General features: G+C 37.3%; 3 protein-coding genes across 3 annotated transcripts; all 3 read right to left on the bottom strand.

Annotated features, from left to right (window-relative positions):
• Positions 1–351: 351 nt before the first annotated feature.
• Positions 352–1,299, bottom strand: LOC130871748 (olfactory receptor 5H8-like). The gene has a single exon (XM_057765333.1). The coding sequence runs from the start codon at positions 1,279–1,281 to the stop codon at positions 352–354; it is 930 nt and encodes a 309-aa protein (XP_057621316.1). The 5' UTR covers positions 1,282–1,299.
• Positions 1,300–5,432: 4,133 nt separating this feature from the next.
• On the bottom strand, positions 5,433–6,410 carry LOC130871579 (olfactory receptor 186). Its single transcript, XM_057765050.1, has one exon. The coding sequence runs from the start codon at positions 6,378–6,380 to the stop codon at positions 5,433–5,435; it is 948 nt and encodes a 315-aa protein (XP_057621033.1). The 5' UTR covers positions 6,381–6,410.
• A 12,501-nt stretch (positions 6,411–18,911) lies between these two features.
• LOC130870942 (olfactory receptor 187) lies at positions 18,912–19,847 on the bottom strand. The gene has a single exon (XM_057763917.1). It carries the CDS (start codon positions 19,839–19,841, stop codon positions 18,912–18,914), a length of 930 nt encoding a protein of 309 aa, XP_057619900.1. The 5' UTR covers positions 19,842–19,847.
• Between the last annotated feature and the right edge of the window lie 1,035 nt (positions 19,848–20,882).

Genomic DNA, 20,882 nt, shown 5'->3' with positions numbered 1-20,882 from the left:
AAATATTGAAGTAATTCTTAAGGATAAGCTAGATCATAGGAATCAGTAGATTAGGCCTGTACAGGATTAGGCTGCTAAGAAGTCTAAGTTACCAGAAGTCCCCAAAGACCTTCCCCATACTCACTCAAGCAAAAGTAAAACTTGGCAAATTATGTATGCTAGTTACATACATACATACTGACCTCTTAATGTTAAATTTCTCATTCAGGAAAAGAGCCAACTAGGTTAGCAAACACAGCAGAAGTACAAAGCAACTACTTTTGTTACCAATGTACGATTTTGGTTATAATAACTTTACATTCGTGAATACAGTGACTTTTGTCCAAAAGATAATAAATGCCATTATCACATCTAAACATTTCTTTTTAAAGCTTTTATCACTGAATCTTTGACTTGCTTATTTCTTAGATTATAGATAACTGGATTTAACACAGGAATGATAACTGTGTAAAACAGAGAGTCCATCATGTCTTGATCATCTGCTTTTGGAGATGCAGGGCGCACATACATGAAGAGAAGAGGGCCATAATATAAAGACACAGATAAGAGATGGGCTCCACAGGTAGAGAATGCTTTCTTTATCCCCTTCAAAGACTTGCTTTGTAAGATTGTAAAGATAATACATGTGTAAGAAACTAGAACTGTCACCATGGTGACTACTTGAATGGAACCAGCCAAGATAAATACCAACAGGAAGTTAATGGAAGGATCAGAACAGGAAATCTTCAACAATGGCATAATATCACAATAAAAGTGATGTATTATGTTGGAATTACAGAAATTTAACCTCAATAAAAAAATCTCATTAATTAAGGCATGAAGAAAGCCACCTACAAATGACAAAATGATTAGCCAGGAACACAATTTATTGGTCATGGTCAGTGGATAAAGTAGAGGTTTGCAGATAGCTACGTAACGATCATAGGCCATAGCGGTCAAGAGAAAGCATTCTGTGGTTGCGCTGACTGCAAAAGAAAAGAACTGTGTCAGGCATTCAGAGAGAGAGATCTGCATGTTGTGAAATAACAAAGTGACCAGTATTTTGGGTGACACAGTAGATGATACCCAAGTATCCACAAAAGCTAAACTACTGAGGAATAGGTACATGGGTATGTGAAGGTGAGGGTCTTTCCAGATGAGAGTGATCAAGCCAAAGTTTCCTGTAATGGTAATGAGATACATCACCAAGAAAACAAAGAAGAACAGGACTTCCCACTGAGCTTGGAGTGGCAATCCTACAAGGACAAAGTCTGTCAGCACTGTTGCATTCGCCCTTTCCATGACCTCACTGGATGTCCTCTGAAAGGAAAGTGAGTGAACATAAAGAAATTCCATAAGTGTCAGAAGAAAAGGGCCAGAGGCTATACATGAAGATGTTTTGTAAACATGCAATTCATTTGGTGATGCGAAGAGTTAACTGTGAGCTAAAATCAAATTTTAGTTTCCGGCATAACTTGTGTACTGAATCAAAATTGGATTTTAATTTTTATTTACAAACCTTGTGTTATTCATAAATGTAATTCCACTAGCCAAATACTCTTCATATTTTGATTTTCCCCTCATTTTGATTGTTACAGGAATTAGAACTAAATTACTGAAACTATTATGTTATTTTTGGAAACATAAAGGTCAGTTAGGCTGCCAAAGAGAGAAAACATTTTACAAACCTCACAGATTGGTTGATGAATTGTGTAATCTACATACAACTTGGAAGAAAAATTAAAAATAGAATAATTTTCCAACCTACTGTAAGACTTAAGAGATTTCAGAATATCCAGTTTGCTATTTATCTGGATTTTTACAGGGATTTACTGATTAATCTGTGTCACTTCTAAGCTAGCATGAGTCACTGCATCCTGCTTATCTTCAAAATTTTCTCCAACTAGCTATACCTCCTGTTGTGGTTTGTGTTCTTTTCATTAAATCATTTACCTGTTTATTTACGTTGATACAGGATTTCACCACATTGCCCTGACTGGCCCTAAACACATAAAGATCCGTTAATCTTTGTCTCCCTTCTTAGTGCTGGGATTAAACATATGTGCCATGCCTAGTCCTCTTTTCCTTGATAGTTAAAAAGAACGTGTCCTTCCAATCTACAAATCTAATGTACCTAATTAAAACTGCCTTTACAACTTTCTAAAATATACGCTCATTTTCTTAGTTTATGAACATTACTTGAAAATACTTTCATCTCCAACACTTCTTTTGGAAGAATAATGTCAAGTCACTTGTAAAAGTTGAAACTGGCTGTATAAATAACCAACAATTTGAATTTGAGTTTGTATAGGCTTAGTTATATGAAAGTTCAAGTCACATAGAAATTTAGGCTTCTAAAATACTTTTATGCATGCATAATTTCTAAAGTTATAAATGGAAAAAGAACAGTTGAGATACATTTTCTGTATGACATCTTGTGTATCTGTAATATACAATGCAATTGTTACAAGAAGTGGGTGAAAAAACCAAGAGCTTATATTTTACTACCACATCAAATATTTATTAAAATATACTTAATTAAAGAGTATTATCTTTGTATCATAAACAATTAGGATATTTCCTAATTGTATGAGAATCATTGTATGTACATTTTTAAAATGAATTATATGTTTCCATAATTTATCTTATAAGGTTATTATAGTTAGGTTCAAGGTAATAAATGGCAATTAAAGAACAACTATGGCTGTAATGTAAAATGAATAAAAAAGACAAATTAATCATTTAGAGAACTATTTTGCTGTCTCTGACTTTAGCCATAAAAATAAACTATTATTCTAATAGATTTCTATATTTACTTTCCGCTTTGAACAATTTATAAATGTGGTCTTAAGTTATTATGTATTAAACAAAATTTTAACATTTTAAAAAAGATTTATTTATTTAATATACACTGTTCTGTATGTATATATGAGTCTTCCAGAAGTCCTGAGTTTAATTCTCAGCAACCACATGGTATCTCACAACCATCTGTAATGAAAATATTAACTTTTTAATAAATAGTATAATTATTATACACATTATCTCTTTCTTACCTATATCCTAAAAAGAATCAAGGAGAAGTTTAAAAGCCCTAGGTTTCATAAAGTAGGAAAGTCCAATTTTAACACAGAAGTGAGAAAAGTATAGGCAGCAGTGCTTGTATGTTGATTCATTTAGAGGCTGCATTTCTCAAGCTAAGGAGAGGTTTCATGCATAAATACACTTTCAAAACAGGACCTCAACAATTGCACAACTATGTGCTTTTATCTTAAGACAAAGGCATGACGAAATTGATTCCCCAAGAGACTTTATTGGGAAATCCCTTTAGGACAGTGACTGCTCTCTTAGGCATTGTAAAGTTGGACCATCCACCGAAAAGCTCCAGCAGTTCCACTGGGTTTTGCAGCCTTTGAAATCATAAACTTGACATGAATGCACATCATTGAGTTGTTAGAATGTATATTATATTGCATTTTCTTTTCTGGTTTTCTGCCTCAGGGTAGAATTTAAAGACTTGACAAGTTTTTACATTTTCAACCTCAAGTAGAAAATGTTTAGACAAATTTTCATTCATATATAATATGTGCTCTTTCTGCTTTGACTTGTATAACTCTGAGCTAATCTAAGCATGGTTTTAGTAAGTCCAAAGATCTAGATGCGCTTCTGGAGTCACCCCCAGATGGAGCTGGTAGAGAATGCAAGCTCAGATCAGCTTTCTCCACCAGTTCAAGCTTAAATCTAATGGGAAATTGTACTAATGAATGTCAAGGGGAAGGAGAAGGGCAAGAAAAAAAGACAAAGTTCCTCGATGGGTAGTGACTAGAACTCTGCCTCCCAAATATGAATAGCACCAAGCCTCTAAAATAGCCCATTAAAAACATGTAAAATCTGCTTCAGTAGTAGGGTTGGGCTCAGAAGCCCCGCTTTGTGATATGGTGATCCTGTGGACATTGGCCAAGCATATATAAAGCAAAAAGCCTTGAATGTTGATTAAAGCAGCTGCAAATGCACATGTAAACCAGTTGCATTTTCTCAAAAGAGGGAAGTGGGCAGCTGCACAAGAGTTTCAGGGTAGGTAAGTAACTGTGTAGCTCTAGCATAGAGGAAGGTTTGACAACATTTTACATGATACTAAAAGAGTACAGAATTTCCCTTGAGTATTAGTAGAATTTTCCATAAACATTCAATAAAAACAAATAGTTCAGGGCTGTATTTATTTACATTTGAAATTTGCATAGTGGTCTGAAATTCCTGACAGTAAAATATTTTGTTTGTTTGATAAAACTATCATTTTGAAGAAAGTAAAAAGCCAAAAGGTGTTTCTTTTTTTTTTGAAGACTGACTTTTTTGATTGTCAAATCAAGGCCATTTCCTTTATATTGTGCCACTTTTGTTTAATTAAATCCATTCAAACTGAACTCTTCCATTTTATCCTTTAGCTTTCTGACTGATACAGTTATAGGTACTACCTATTAACATTCAGTACTGCCTATTAACATTCATATATTCAAGAAAATATATGGTATAATTAACAAAAGACTTTGTATGAAACCCAGGATTGCATATGATGTATATGGGGAAATTTGAAGGGAGAAGTTGGAGGTAGATATGATCATATGGCATTGTATTCTAATATAAAGTTCTTGAGAATAATGAAAAAATAAAAACATACATAATTATTAAAATACATAGATATATAGATATAAAACAATAAACAGTAGCAAAACCAAGTAAGATAATCCTCCCTCCAAAAAGAGGCCTTTCAAGACATCATAAACAAAGAAAAGATAAGCATCTCTCCTCATGGGCAGATACAGGGTAAATTAAGAGAATACTCAAAGTTTGGTCTTTTTCTTCATGATTATGTTTCATTTTCTATTGATTTTTCTATGGTATGTGGAATTTCTATAAGCAATAAAAGTCAAAGAAATAACTTAGGTAAAAATTTTGAAGAGCTGGTAGATTTCCTATTTTTTTGTTTTGTTTTGTTTTTCATGTGCCTAAACATGAAAATAGAAAATAGAAGCTAAATACATAACGGATAAATACTGTTAAAGAATTCAACCTACGTGGCCCTGTCTGCTGTTGGACATATCCCACTAAGTCATCTGGAAAGAACCAGTATTGCTTCTAATAACTACTGAATTAGTAAAGCCACATGGAAGAACACATACACCAGTGGAATGTTTTTTTTCTACTTTATTTAACACAACATAAAAACTTAATGAGATTCTTCAACATTTTCAGATTAGAAATACTAACATTTCAAGGATTTTATTGTATATGTTGCCTTATCATTGTTAACACACTTGAAAATTGATTTAACCAGAGTATAAAAGAAATGTAATAATTATAATTGCAAAAATCTTTGAACACTTTCCAAAACAAAAATATACAAAAATGGAAACATCTGTGGTTGTTTATAATGAATATGAATAAGAGACTTCTGAGACCTAAACATGCCTCTCTAATCTTTTTTTCAGTGAATCCTTGACTTGCTTGTTTCTCAGGCTGTAGATAATTGGGTTTAGCACAGGAATTATGACAGTGTAAAACAGAGAGTCCATCATACCTTGATCATCTCTTTGTTGAGATGCAGGGAGCACATACATGAAAAGTAGAGGGCCATAGTATAAAGACACAGATAAGAGATGGGCTCCACAGGTAGAGAAAGCCTTCCTTAGGCCTTGGACAGACTTCCTCTTTAAAATTGAAAACAGAACCAGTGTATATGAAACCAGTACAGTCATAATGGTGAACACCTGTATTGAACCAGACAAAATAAATACTAATAGAAGATTAAGAGTAGGATCAGTACAGGAAATATTATACAAAGGCATAATATCACAATAAAAGTGATGTATTATATTAGAATTACAGAAGGTTAACCTGAATAAAAATAATACGTGAAACAAAGAATGAAGAAAGCCACCTACAAATACGGAAACTAACAGTCGCATGCATAGTCTATTGGTCATAATTACTGGATAAAGTAATGGTTTGCATATGGCTACATAGCGGTCATAGGCCATTGTACCTAAAAGGAAGCATTCTGTGGTTCCACCAAATGCAAAGGCAAAAAATTGTATCATGCATTCAGAAAGTGATATTATCTTAGTCTTGGATAACAAGTCAACCAACATATTAGGAGTCACTGTGGATGATATCCAAGCATCTACAAAAGCTAAACTCCCTAGGAAAAAGTACATAGGGATATGGAGGTGGGGGTCACTCCAGATGAGAGCAATCAGACCTAGGTTCCCCACAACAGTGATGAGATATATCACCAAGAAAAGCAGAAACAGGGGCACCTTCAGTTCTGGATGATCAGTGAGTCCTGTGAGAACAAACTCGGTCAGCAGTGTTGCATTCTCTTTTTCCATATGTTGTTCACTGGACATTACCTGAAATGAAATAAAACAAGTATAATAGAACACTCACTAATATTTTAAGCTCAGTATGGGGAAAGGAATTCATAAGAAGTCAAATCTTTACCATATGTATTTTAATTTCTCAGATCTTCTAAAACTAGTGCTACAGGTGGTTGTGAGTCACCATATTCATACTAGGAACTCAACCTGGGACCTCTCTGTAAAAGCAACAAATACTTGTTACTGCCAAATCATCTGTCTAGACACAGTTCCTCCATTTTTTCTTTTAGCATCAACTTCCTTTCAATAAACTCATTTCCTATGTTAAATCAAAGACCTACATGTCCAAAAGGAGAGAGAAAAGAGACGTAAGGAAACCATATTAAGCAGAGTGATCAAAGAGAGGAGCAGGGTTGAACCAGGAGACTGGGTGTTGTGAACACTAGATAAAGAAAGACATTAAGAATAGCACAGAAATACAGTGCCAAGTGTAAAAACAAATGCTTAAGGGAGAGAGAGAAAGTAATGCTGAGAAGGGAAATACAGAGAGTGTTAGTGGCTTCAACAAGAGCACTTTCCTTTATTGAATAGAATTGAAATCATGGAGTAGCGAGATGTTAATGTGAAGGAGTGCATGAGAATCAAGAACATGAACGATACAGTACCCTTCATTAACCACAGAGGATAGTTGACATTTGTCTGTTTCATGGATCCATATAACTTGTTTCTTTTGTAAAATACTTTAAGAAAGTTCTCCAAAGTAAGAGTGGGCAATTGAGAAGAAATGGAGACAATCAGAGAAGAAAAGAGAGATGAGAGATTAAAAAAAAACAAAAACAAACAAACAAAAACTAAACTTACATGGAGGTAAAGAAAAGAAAAGGTCATAAAAATAGGCAAAAATCCAAGTCATAAGTTGATAGATATAGTAAAGGCAAGCCAAGGAGACAAGAGGGAGAATGAGAGATACCCAAAACAAAATACTGAGAAATGCTCAGCAGTCTTGGGGGAACATTCATTCTAACCTTTATGTTACTAATAGGTGTATTATCAGAATAACTTCACTTTGGTTAAGAATTAAGTTTATTTTATTATGGAATCTGTATATTATTAAGAGGAAGCTTCAGCTTTAAAATTGTAATAAGTACAGTGTCAGCGTCTAAAGGTTCATTACACATGCAAGTAATACTTTATCTCATTTTAGTAAATAATAGAAGCCAAATATCAACTAGATACTGACTATATGAAGAACCAATGCCGGTAACTGTTCAGATAAAGTAAGTTTTATAGTGAATGAGTTTACATACATGCTATCCCAAATCACAAAATCATTGAAAATCCTCAAGTAAAGTGTATGTAGGAATTTTTCAAATAACAAATGTTGATATATATACAAAAATATAACAAATATAACACATTATATGTAAATAACTCAATTACAGTTATATATATATTTATACAAAAGTGTTTCAGTGTACATTTACATATAATTATAACTATAAATATTCATTTGTTCATATCATCTATCTATCTATCTATCTATCTATCTATCTATCTATCTATCTATCTATCTATCTATCTATCTATCTATATCTATAATACCCAATGAAACTATTGTCACATGAGGAGTATAAAGGAATTACTACTTAATTTGTAGACCCTCAGCTTTAATAAAAAATTTAACTCCCTTGGATGGGTCTTTATAGCAGAATTGTCTAATTATTTCTTATACAAGAATAATGTCAATCTGGGACCCGAGTTCTGAAGCACTCATATTTTATCTCAACAGATCTGGAAAAGCTTTTATAAATACAGTGGAAGAACAATAAATATTTTTATAAGGAATAGTTAAATTTATAGCTATGTTCCTTGCTCAGATTTTAGTCATGAAGATGATTCATGCAAATTTTTCAATCTTTAGTTTTAAAAGCTAGACCCTGGCTATTTTTGCATTTTGTGTATAAATTCAAAAATTACTATAAGGTCATAGACTTTAAACCTTGTAAATTTTAAAACTTCTTTATAAGACTTAATATTAGGAAATATTTTCAATATTACCAAATCTTCTGAGGAATTGTAGAGATCCTTCAAAAACAAAAATGACACATGACAGCCCTGATATGAAGACTGTGTAGTTCCCCGACTCACTTAGATGGTTTCACTTACAAAGAAAACTAAGGGAAATTCTATTTATATAATTAATCTTTGAACACAGTGTCAACCAATTGCACATTTGTGAAGTTTGTTCCTAGGAAAGAGAATATGAAGAACTGAAATTCCCCTCAGAATGCCTTAGGATTCCCTGTGGGTTAAAATGCAGATCATCAACTGGGCATTGCTGATGGAAGTGTGTGCAAAATTCAGGTATTCCCAAAAGACTGATAAACATTTCATCATAATTGACATACCCGGTTGCTTTATGTCAATTTTGGTTTAGATATGAAATTGAATGCAGTGAGTGCTTTGTTGTCATGATGTCTGTACTAATCAAAACATAATTTAAAGCAGCTGTCTATATTTCCTACAAGAGAAAATACAAAAATAATATTGTCCTGATATTAAAAATAACATCTTACATTTGGCCATCTCTAAACTCCCTTAGTTCAATCATACATCAGGTAAAAGTTTATAGTAAGTAGGCAAAAGTCATGGCAGAAGAGTAGAGGAAAAACAAAACTATATGTTATAGGATAGAGGCCAATAGCCTTGCTTTTCAAACAGCAGTGTCCATGAATTTAAAGATTTGAGGAAAAATCAGTCACTTTGTAGAGATCCCATCCACCATCCTGAGAAAATTTAATTCAATAAATTAGTTTTTTAGTATACATTGTATATTCAAAACATAGTAATGTGAGTGTATGTGTGTGTAAATGGTATGCACACATAGATTTATATACATACAAATGTTTTTTATAATTGAGGGTATCTCATAACAATAAATTAAAATGAAATTTATTCCTTGCAATGCTGAAGCTTGCATGGGCAGCCCATATATGGCAGTTCTGTTGAACTTGTCCATATTGGGTTTCATGGTGTAAGTTGATGAGGACAACTGACCAGGTCTCTTCCTCAAGAGGACACCAGAACTCATTACAAATGGTTGTAAGCCACCATGTGATTGCTGGAAACTGAATTCAGGACCTTTGAAAGAGCAGACAGTGCTCTTAATCACTGAGCCATCTCTCTAGCCTTCTCATAACAATATGATCCTTTATGTATTTTACTGATCATATAGTCAAAACCTGTGTTATGCAGTGGTCAGTATGCTTCCATATGACTGTTTTAGAAAGTCATTTGTTTATCCCTCCCTCCTCTACCCTACCTTTCTTTCTTCTACTCCAGTTTTACCCTTCCTGCTTCAGAATTGAAACAAAAAACTTACAATATCCTGGATCTATAGAATTTATATGTTAAAATGAATATCCTACCCAAAGGAAAATACATATTCAACATAGTTTCTGTCAATACAATTCCAATACAATTCCTCACAGAAATTGACAAATTATTTTAAATTTCATATGGGATTATAAAATACCCAGGATATTCCCGCAAAAAGAATCGTGAACAAAGACGAAAGAAGAAAGATCAAAAGAAAACTTTTGGAGGTATTACAATTCAAGATTTCAAGTTATACACAAAGTTATAAGACAGCATTGTATCTGTATATAAAATAGACCCATTGATCAATGGACAGAATTTAGGACCCTCATACAAACTCAGACTTCAAAATACATATTTAATTTTACAAAGCAAATAAAAATATTAATTGGAGAAAAGACAGAATCTGTAAATGTGGCCAGTCAAACTTGGTAGTTACAAGTAGAAAAATGAAATTAGATTCTTATCTCTCACTTCACTCAAAACTCACCTCCAAATGGTCCAAGAACTTCAGCAGATGATATGATACCCTAAATCTGGCAGTGGAACAAGTAAGGGAAATACTTGATCTCATTGGTATAGGAAGGGCTTTCTTGAAAGGACTCTGGTAGAGCTGGTTGTAGCGCGCCACGGCGCTCTGCGCACCACGGCGCTGTCAGCTGTCAGCTGTCAGCTGTCATGTTCCGATGTAGCGCGCCACGGCGCTCTGTGCGCCAGGCGCTTTGCGCACCTCGGAGCTGTCAGCTGTCATGTTCACAGGGTCTGGCACTAAGCCCGTTGCCGCCATTTGCTAGTGTCCCTAGTAGCAAACAACTTCTGCGCACGCTCGCTACCGGCCCAAGAGTGGTTTGAATCCACCTATCAATTGCTCACACGTCTTGCTCACGCAATTGCATCAGTGTGGGCCGAGCCAATCAAGCAATGACACATCATAGGCGGACCAGGCACTGTATATATTCCCTGCGCGGTCGGGCTCGGGGTCTTTTCGCCTCCATCTTAACTTCAGTCTTCTGCGCTCCAATAAAGTACGTTCCAAGAAGAATCCTGTTGTGGTCGTCTTCTCTGCTGGCAGAGTTGCGCGCCGCAAGTGGTGCCGAAACCCGGGAACCTTGACATCTAGGCACCAGGCAAAAGACCCTCGCGTCAGTGAGAGGATTCAGAACTTGGACGTGCGGAGCGGCGGCCGGTAAGTCCTCCGAAAGTTAATTTCCTGACATGCTGGTGGGGGGAGCCGATCTACTGATCTGTGCTCTGGCCTTTTTCTTGCGTTCATCGCTGTTCCTTCTTACGCGGTTATAAGCCGGGACGGGAGTGTGTCCACTGGGACCTGTCAAAGCGAAAGTAAGTCCGGCGTAGATAGGTCGGCATTTCCTCCCCGTGTATAAGTTGTGCGTAGGTAAGCACACAGCATGGGGAATGCTGCCTCCAGTTCGGCGAGTGTGAGCTCATTTTTGCGTCCGCTCCAGCGACTACTGAGAACCCGAGACCTGAAAGTCTCGGAGGGAACTTTGAGGAAGTTCTTGGAGGATGTATATCAAGTAGCTCCTTGGTTCGCTGGTTCAGGGGACATTAACCTTCCCTGCTGGGAGAAATTGGGTAGAGATCTTGAGGCAGCCAAAGAACGGGGCATACTCCGACGGGGGACATTTCCCCTATGGAAATTAGTAAGGGCTTGTCTGAAGGAAGGTAAATGTGTCGAGGCATTGAAGGAAGGCCGCAGAGCACTCTCTGCCTACCAGGACAGCATGTCAGAGTCAGAATCAAAAGGAAAGGGAGGACCTAAAAGGAAAGAAACCAAGGAGAGCGACAATAGCTCTCGGAACGGAGAAAAGGAATTCCAGAATAGCGCAACCCCAGAAAAGAAAAGTATATATCCACCTTTGGATGAGTTTGTTAATTTTTCTATTGACCAATCTTCGGATGAGGAGGATTGGTTGGATGAGGAGGATTGGTTGGATGAGGAGGAGAAACAAGTCTTAGAGGAAGCAGTGGCACAGTGCGAGAGGGAGTGGTATAGTCCGGAATATACTAAGCCTCCGCCCTACGATGTTTGCCCTAGACCAACGGCGCCTTCAGCGGCGTCTGCTTCCTTTATCAAGCATAGTACCTGGAACAAATTGGCCAGCGCTTACCCTGTTTTTCAGGACCCCAATATCGCTCACCTGCTGATAAACATGCAAGCATGAGCGCCATAGAATCCACCCTAGTAAAGTGGAAAGATGTGTTAAAAAATAAATGGAGTGGACCGGATCTGGTGATTGCCAGATCCAGGGGAGCTGTTTGTGTTTTCCCACAGGATCAGGAGGACCCAATCTGGGTGCCAGTAAGACTGACCAGAGAATTGAAGATCGCTGCGAAGGATGAAGACAACTCAGTGGATGCTGATCATCCTGCTGTGGATGACTCAAACAGATGCAAAGAAGATGACACTCTTGGCAGAACGAGTCTGAACGAATTGGACGATACCTGGCGGGGAATTGGTCGCAAGAGACGGAACTGCTACTTCAAGAGCAGCTGTTCCAAATCACCATTTTGAATAGCACCTACGTGCAGTCTCTAACTCTTGGACAGTTTTCTGACTGGCTTTACTCTGCCTTTTCTTATTTCAAAGAGTGGGTGGGTGTGGGAATTTTCAGTGCCCTGTGCTGCCTTGGTGTGGTCATATGCTTATGGCTCCTTTGTCGATTTAGGACACGCCTGCGCAGGGACAAAGCAATTATGGTACAGGCTCTTGCTGCCCTTGAACAAGGAGTCTCCCCCCAGGTCTGGCTAAGCAGCCTTAAAGATGGCCTCTGAGCAAGATGCAGCCTCAGCACCTCCAGTCTTAGGACATTGCACGGAGATAGGTGCATCTTTGCTGATGGCCTCTGAGCAAGATGCAGCCTCAGCACCTCCAGCCTTAGGGCATTGCACGGAGATAGGTGCATCTTTGCTCCCCTCTTCTCTGTCTCTTTCACCCGGTCTAACAGTCCTTGCACCTCGTTGACCTTGTTGTCATTGCACTCGAGAGGATGTTGGACTAGGGTACTCTTGCACCCTTGATCGTGAGGAAAGTCATGAAATTCCCCGCTAGATCGGGTGTTCTGTTTCAAAACAAAAAAGGGGGAGATGTAGCGCGCCACGGCGCTCTGCGCACCACGGCGCTGTCAGCTGTCAGCTGTCAGCTGTCATGTTCCGATGTAGCGCGCCACGGCGCTCTGTGCGCCAGGCGCTTTGCGCACCTCGGAGCTGTCAGCTGTCATGTTCACAGGGTCTGGCACTAAGCCCGTTGCCGCCATTTGCTAGTGTCCCTAGTAGCAAACAACTTCTGCGCACGCTCGCTACCGGCCCAAGAGTGGTTTGAATCCACCTATCAATTGCTCACACGTCTTGCTCACGCAATTGCATCAGTGTGGGCCGAGCCAATCAAGCAATGACACATCATAGGCGGACCAGGCACTGTATATATTCCCTGCGCGGTCGGGCTCGGGGTCTTTTCGCCTCCATCTTAACTTCAGTCTTCTGCGCTCCAATAAAGTACGTTCCAAGAAGAATCCTGTTGTGGTCGTCTTCTCTGCTGGCAGAGTTGCGCGCCGCAGCTGGTGTTAAGACTAGCAATTAATAGATGGGTCCTCAAGAAATTAAAATGCTTCTGTACAACTAAGGACAGCGTCATTTTAATAAAGGGACAGTCTACAAAACTGAAAAAGTCTACCATGCACACATCTGACAATTGGTCATTATCTAGAATATACAAAGAACTAACAAGTGAAATCATCAAAAAGGAGAACAAGACAATTAAAAAATGGGGCATGGATCTAAACAGAGAGTTCTCAAAAGACAAATGCAAATAGCTGTGAAACCTTTCAAAATATTCAACATCTTCAACCACCAAGGAAATACAAATTAAAACAAGTTTGATATTTCATCTTATCACAAAACCACATAAGAAGACAAATAGGGATGTGGGTGTGATGAAAGGGGAACACTTATTCACCACTGGTGAGTGTGCAAACTGGTATGCCCACATGGAAATCAGTATGGGTGCTAAAAATCTTTAAACAGCTTATGCAGCATGATCTAGCTATCCTTTCCTGGTTATACACCCAAAGGACTCTACATCCTGCTATAAGGATACCTGATCACCCATAGTCACTGTGGAACTATTCCTACAGCAGTAGCTATAATATTACTGAATAATAAAATTCAGCTAAAGGGACACATGAACATATGCTCAAAGTTTTCCCACAGCCAGATCTCTGATGGAAAAATACTTTCCTGGTTAAAGTTTTGGATTTCATATAAGTACTAGCCTAAGAAAATTTATCAGAAATTTCTTTAAAATATTTTAAGTATTTTAAAATATTTTATAAAATACTGTAAAAGTGAGTGGGTATATTACATATATTATTTACATTATACATTTATTTATGTATATGGAGGTGAATGAGAGATATGTATTCTTTTAAATCACCAAGTGAGGATATAATGTATTCTTACAACACAGTGTATGTCAACTATTATTAGTATATTTACATGGCAATTTTAAAACATAAACTGCTTTTTAAACAAATGAATGGGCAGTCTGATACTAAACCATCTTTTACATGATAATTTTTCAAAGGAAAAATTACTACATCCATTACATTTCAATTAATATCCATTATGTAATGTGTAATGGGGAATAAAATTGAATTGTGGAAGAAGAAGACTCATATTCTTTATTAGTATAATCTTTAATAATAAAAATAACAATAATGATAATAATAATGATGACAGGATAAAGCAATAGATAACTTAAAATAAATCAGCATGATAGAATATAACAGCAACCAAATACGTGCAATAGCTGTGGTGTCTGGGAAGAAAGGGTAACTGTAGCCGAACTGATAACCTTTCCGTGTTTCTGGAGGTTTAGGTGAGTTCCCTCAGGGGAACTTTTGAGGCCATGATGATCTTCAAGCATATTGAGATGTGTCACGGCCGCCTTGTCCAGCAAGGAAGACGCGCAACACTGGACTCTTCTTGCTAAGCAGTATATTCAGGACTTTATTCACAGCTTCTTTCTCTTTCCCTTTCTCTCTCTCTCTCTCTGGGCAAACCTCTCCCAGCCCTTAAGTAGGCCTGGGCCGCCAACCCCAGATTGCCAGGTGGGCACTGCCCATAGGTCCGCGCATATGCAAGCAGCTGACAATCATTGCGTGATAATAGCATAAGTCAGGTTTTAGTCATAGGAGTTGATTATCACAGAGAGCACTCGCTTTCGGGATCGCTGAGGGCGGGAGCCAGCACCATCAGGTGCGACTCCACGCAGCTCTCTACACATTGCCATCAGGTGTGGCTTCACGCAGCTCGCTACAGAGATGAGGAACTCTGGAATTATACTGACACAGTGTCTGTTTTAAATACTTACATGTTGTCATCAGTTCTTTGATCCTTGCAATTGTTTCTCTACTATATCTTGTCTATCCAAGCTAACGAAACTATCAGTTTAGTTGTATGATATCTATGTCTACCAAGAAAAAACAGTGGCAACAACAGCTTGAGCTAGCAACCAGCAACGATTCTATGCAAAGAAATATATTTGGGCTCATTCTTTACATTTGTTTGCTTGTTTATTTATGTGGTGTACCTGTGGGGTGTGTGTGTGTGTGTGTGTGCATGCCATAGAGCGTCTGTGGAGGCCAGAAGACAACCTATGAGAGCCAATTTTCTCTTTCTACTATGTGAGTTCTGAGGTAATTGTATTCAAGCCTCAATTCTTTTTTTAATTGATTTTTGTTGAGCTCTACATTTTTTCTGCTTCCCTTGCTGCCTTTCACTCCCACCCCCTTCAACCCTCTCCCGAGGTTGCCATGCTCCCGATTTACTGAGGCGGTCTTGTCTTTTTTTTATCGCCCATGTAGATCAGATCTATGTATGTCTCTCTTAGGGTCCTCATTGTTTTCTAGGTTCTCTGAACCCTTACAGAAGAGAAAGTGGGAAGTACACTTGAACCCATTGGCACAGGAGACTACTTCTTAAATATAACCCCAGTAGCACAGACACTGACAGATACAATTAATAAATGGAACCTTATGAAACTGAAAAGCTTCTGTAAAGCAAAGGATACAGTCACCAAGACAAAACAACAGTCTACAGAATGGGAAAAGATCTTCACTAAGATCTTTTGGTCTGATCTCCAAAATATACAGAGAACTCAAGAAATTGGTCATCAAAAGAACAAATAATCCAATAAAAATGGAGTACAATGTGGGTTTCTCTCTCTATCTCCATCCATCGCCAGATTAAGGTTCATATTCATCTTTTTGGGTCTGGGCTATTTCATTCAGTAAAGTGTTTTCTATTCCCATCCATTTGCATGCAAAATTCAAGATGTCATTGCTTTTTTCCTGCTGAGTAGAACTCTAATGTGTATATGTGCCACACTTTCTTTATCCATTCTTCCATTGAGGGGAACCTAGGTTGTTTCCAGGTTCTGGCTATTACAAATAGTGCTGCTATGAACATAGTTGAACAAATGCTTTTGTAGCATGATTGGACATCTCTTGGGTATATTCCCAAGAGTGGAACTGCTGGATCCTGAGGTAGGTTGGCAAAGGATGGAGATAGAGACAGAGACCCACATTGGAGCACTGGATTGAGCTCCCAAGGTCCAGATGAAGAGCAGAAAGAGGGAGAACATGAACAAGGAAGTCAGGACCGTGAGGGGTGCGTCCACTCACTGAGATGGTGTGACTGATCTAATGGGAGCTCACCAAGGCCAGCTGGACTGGGGCTGAATGAGCATGTGATCAAACCCGGACTCTTTGAATGTGGCTGACAATGGGGGCTGACTGAGAAGCCAATGATAATGGCACTGGGATTTGATTCTACTGCATTTACTGGCTTTTTGGGAGCCAAATCTCTTTAGATGCATAGCTTCCTAGGCCTGGATGGAGGGGGGAGGGTCTTGAACTTCCCACAGGGCAGGGCACCCTGACTTCTCTTAGGACTGGGGAGGGAAGAGGAGGGGAAGTGGGAGGGAAATGGGAGGAGGGGAGGAGGTGGAAATTTTTAATAAATAAATAAATAAATTAAAAAAAATGGAGTACAGACCTAAAGAGAGAACTCTCAACAGAGGGATCAAAAATTACTGAAAGACACTTAAGGAAATGTTCCAACCTCAGTTCTTAAGCCTTGGCAACAAGCTTTACCAGCAGAGCCATTTCACCAACCAGGGGCGAAGTTTTCATTACAAGGAGTGACATACTCATTGCATTTTGTATATTCGTGAATACACTTCAATTTTGCAAATATTTATGTAAGGTCTCACAAGTGTAAGCTGCTGTAATAAAAACCAAAAAGTAACAGAGCAGTAGGAATTTAGATTACAATCTACAAGTCAAAGCTATGTGTTACATAAGGTCAAGTTTGGCCCAATAAGTGTTATTAAGTTATTCGAATGAGTGACATTTCCTGACCTAGTTGTGGTTATGTGAAAGCCTTATGAGGAAGCAGTCACAGTTTGGTCAGACCTTGAAATGTCAAACTAATATGGAGTATTAATGGTAAGGGTGTGTCAAGGCAGGACAGGGATTCTCTGTGAAGAGAATTTTTAAGGGAAAGCAAGCACGTAAGACAGTAAGGTAGGTCCAGACAAATCTCAACGATGCATTTTGGAAATGACAAAATTTCCATTTGGAGAATTGTGAAAAAGACCTAAGAGTTAGAGAAGGTTTCATTGGAAAGGACCTCAAATCACATCAGTGTGAGAAATGGTTGGTAAAAAAAAATATAGACATGCCCACATCAGCATATAGAATAAATCTATACAAGATACGTATGAAAATAAATGAGATATTAATAAGGTATGTGCATACTGTCTTATAGTTATGAAAATACTTTAAAAATATTAAAAGGGGTTTGAATTCATCCATTTTGTCATCAACAATTACTTAACAGCATCACTTCTAAAAGAAGAAAGTATTTGCAGGTTGTAGGATATAAAAACTACAGTTTTACATGAACAGAGGTAAGATTTTTAGAGTGAGTGCCTCTGCTACATCAATAGAAATCTCTATGGCATTTCAAGGATGATAGAAAAAAGGCAAGGTAGAACTGTAGATGGATAGCTCGGGAGACATGAAAACGTACAATGCATGAAAGGCCAACAGGAAAATTGTTACACACACACACACACACACTTGTACATTTGCTTATTTGTGTTCTAATTTTACATGCCATTCCAAATACACTTTGTATTATTGTATCATAAAGTGTTATCATTATTTAATATTTGATAATATGCACTTGAAGCTTCCTTTTTTTCAAATATATATTCCAATAATGGTGTTACTTGAAGCTTTAGCTTAATAGTGTCATTTTACCTAAACTAAAAATAATTGGCAGTCTTTCCTCCCCATTGTGCACTCTTTGTTGAACATTTCTCTCTACTTGTCCAGTTTACTGTTGGGTTTTGAACTACATAAGCTCTCAAGAGTGAGACCATCAGACAATACAAAACAGCACTGAAAATGGCTTTAGAAGGACCCTAGACTATGGAGCCTGGACTCTGTTCACTCATCTAATTACTCCAAGCTCAGAGCTTCACCTTATTGTTGTTCCCTGGAGTTATAAGTATCACATTGAACTCTCCTGGAACTAGTTCATGTAGTCCAGGCTGGACTTGAACTCACAGAGATCCGCATGCCTCTGCTTGATGAGTGCTGGGATTAGAGGCGTGCACCAGAAATTAAGCATTTTTTAAATAAGTGAAATAAAGACATGTTGATGACTAGGCATATATTACAGTTCTGCTGTGCAGTGAAATAAAAGCCTGTCTCCTCCACACAGTTGAATTTGGTGTTTCTTCAAACTACACAGCAGTATTGGTATAAAGGAAATAATATTCAATTATGATTTGCAGAAATACCATTTTTAACAGTTAATACACTTATGAAGCCACACTGAAAAAAACTTCAACACTGGGTTCAATTTTCTCTGATGTAATTATCCTCATATGTAATAACATTTGTTAGAAAGTATTCTTGTGTTCTTGAAGACTTTCAATTTTTAAAGAAGATTTTAGACACTTGTACTTTTGTTAATTAAAGTATTACATGAATTACAATAGTAAAATTTTTTGGACAATGAACTACTGTCACATTGAATTTTGACTGTTTTGTGATTATCTATCCAAACACAATAGATAATATAACAAGTCTAAAAAGTTCTCTGTAATAATTTGACCAATGAATCTGTGACTTGCTTATTTCTGAAACTGTAAATTATTGGATTTAACACAGGAATTATGACTGTGTAAAATAGAGAGTCTATCATATCTTTATCATCTACTTGTGGAGATGCAGGGTGCACATACATGAAGAGAAGAGGACCATAGTATAAAGACACAGATAAGAGGTGGGCTCCACAGGTGGAGAAGGCTTTCTTTATGCCTGTATCAGATTTCTTTTTTAAGATTGTAAACAGAATAATAGTGTAAGAAACAAGGATTGTTGAAATAGTGAAAACTTGAATTGAGCCAGAGAAAATAAAAACAATTAGATAATTAAGAGAAGTGTCAGTACAGGAAATTTTTAACAGTGATATAATGTCACAATAAAAATGGTATATCACGTTGGAATTACAGAAGGTTAATCTCAATAAAAATCCTTCATGAATTAAAGCATGAATAATCCCACCTACAAAACACAATACTATCAGACATACACACAGACTATTAGTCATAACTACTGGGTAAAGTAAAGGTTTGCATATGGCTACATAGCGATCATAGGCCATTGCTGCCAAGAGGAAACATTCTGTAGTTGCACTGATATTAAATGAAAAAAATTGTAGCATACATTCAGATAGAGAGATCAGCTTGCTTTTAGCAAAGACGTTAAGCAGCATCTTTGGAACCACTATGGAGGATATAGATGCATCTACAAAAGCTAAACTTCCAAGGAACAGGTACATGGGGATGTGAAGATGAGGGTCAATCCAGATGAGAGTGATCAAACTGACATTTCCCACAATGGTGATGAGATATATCACCAAGAAGACCAGGAACAGAGGGACTTTCCACAGTGGCTGGTGAATGAGTCCTGTAAGAACAAACTCTGTCAGGTCTGTTGCATTCTCCTTTTCCATGTCTTCACTGGATGGCTCTGCAATGAAAGGTAGTGAATGTACAAGAGCATTTGCTAGAGTTTATTAAATGAAAACCAGAGACATGGACTTGAAATGAATGCAAACATCTATCAGAAGGTCCTTTAAATTTTATTTATCATTTATAATAAATTATTTAGATTAATGGAACAACACCAATTTAATTTTTAAAAGCATGAGTTGAATACTATGGTAAGAAGTTTTTAAAGACTTTAACATATTTTTAGTTGTGTGTGGGTGTGTGTGTACATGCGTGCACACCTGAATGGGTGTAGGTATGCATAGAAGTCAGAAGTAAGTGTAGTATCCTTGAAGCTGGAGTTAGAGGCATTCATAAGTCTCTAAATCGTACAAGATGAACTGAGCTCCAGTCCTCTACACCAACACTAAAGCAGTTAATCTCTGGGCCATCTCTCGTGCACTGGATAGCAAGGATATTGAACAAGTGGAACACACTGACCATTTTTTACTCACTCAAATGTTACCATAGGGAAGAACATTAGAACAATTTAAAAATATTTTTAAAATTAAATATGTAGTAGTGGAGAAAATAGGTTACTGGGAAAGAAAACTAGTGGGAAATATTAATTATAAAACCATTGTTGTGGTTCTGAGGCTTCTAAACTACATCATATATCTGAATTACTTGGGGACGTTGTGCAAAATTGTTGATGTATTTCCACAGAAACAGAAACAGCAATTTTAAAATGATGTTTAAAAGATTGCATTCTAGTCAAATGTCAGTAGCACACACTTTTAATCCCAGAATTCAGTTAGAGGCAGACGGATCTCTATAAGTTCAAGGCTAGCCTGGTCTACAGAGCAATTTCCAGGACAGATTCCAAAGATACACAGATAAACCTTTATTTAAAAAAAACATCAATAACAACAAAAAAGGTCTGCATTCTAAAAGTTTCTGGGTGATACATTTATGTGTGAGGTGATATGACCCCGAGAATGGTGAAGCAATGACAAGGTCTACTTTCAAAAATTAGTAAATTAGAATGTAGAGTGACACCTGAC

This window comes from Chionomys nivalis, chromosome 3 (genome assembly GCF_950005125.1).
Source record: "Chionomys nivalis chromosome 3, mChiNiv1.1, whole genome shotgun sequence".
In the NCBI taxonomy this organism is placed as follows: domain Eukaryota; kingdom Metazoa; phylum Chordata; class Mammalia; order Rodentia; family Cricetidae; genus Chionomys; species Chionomys nivalis.
Note: the sequence above shows the minus strand (reverse complement) of the source record. Positions and strands in the feature narration are given on the sequence as shown.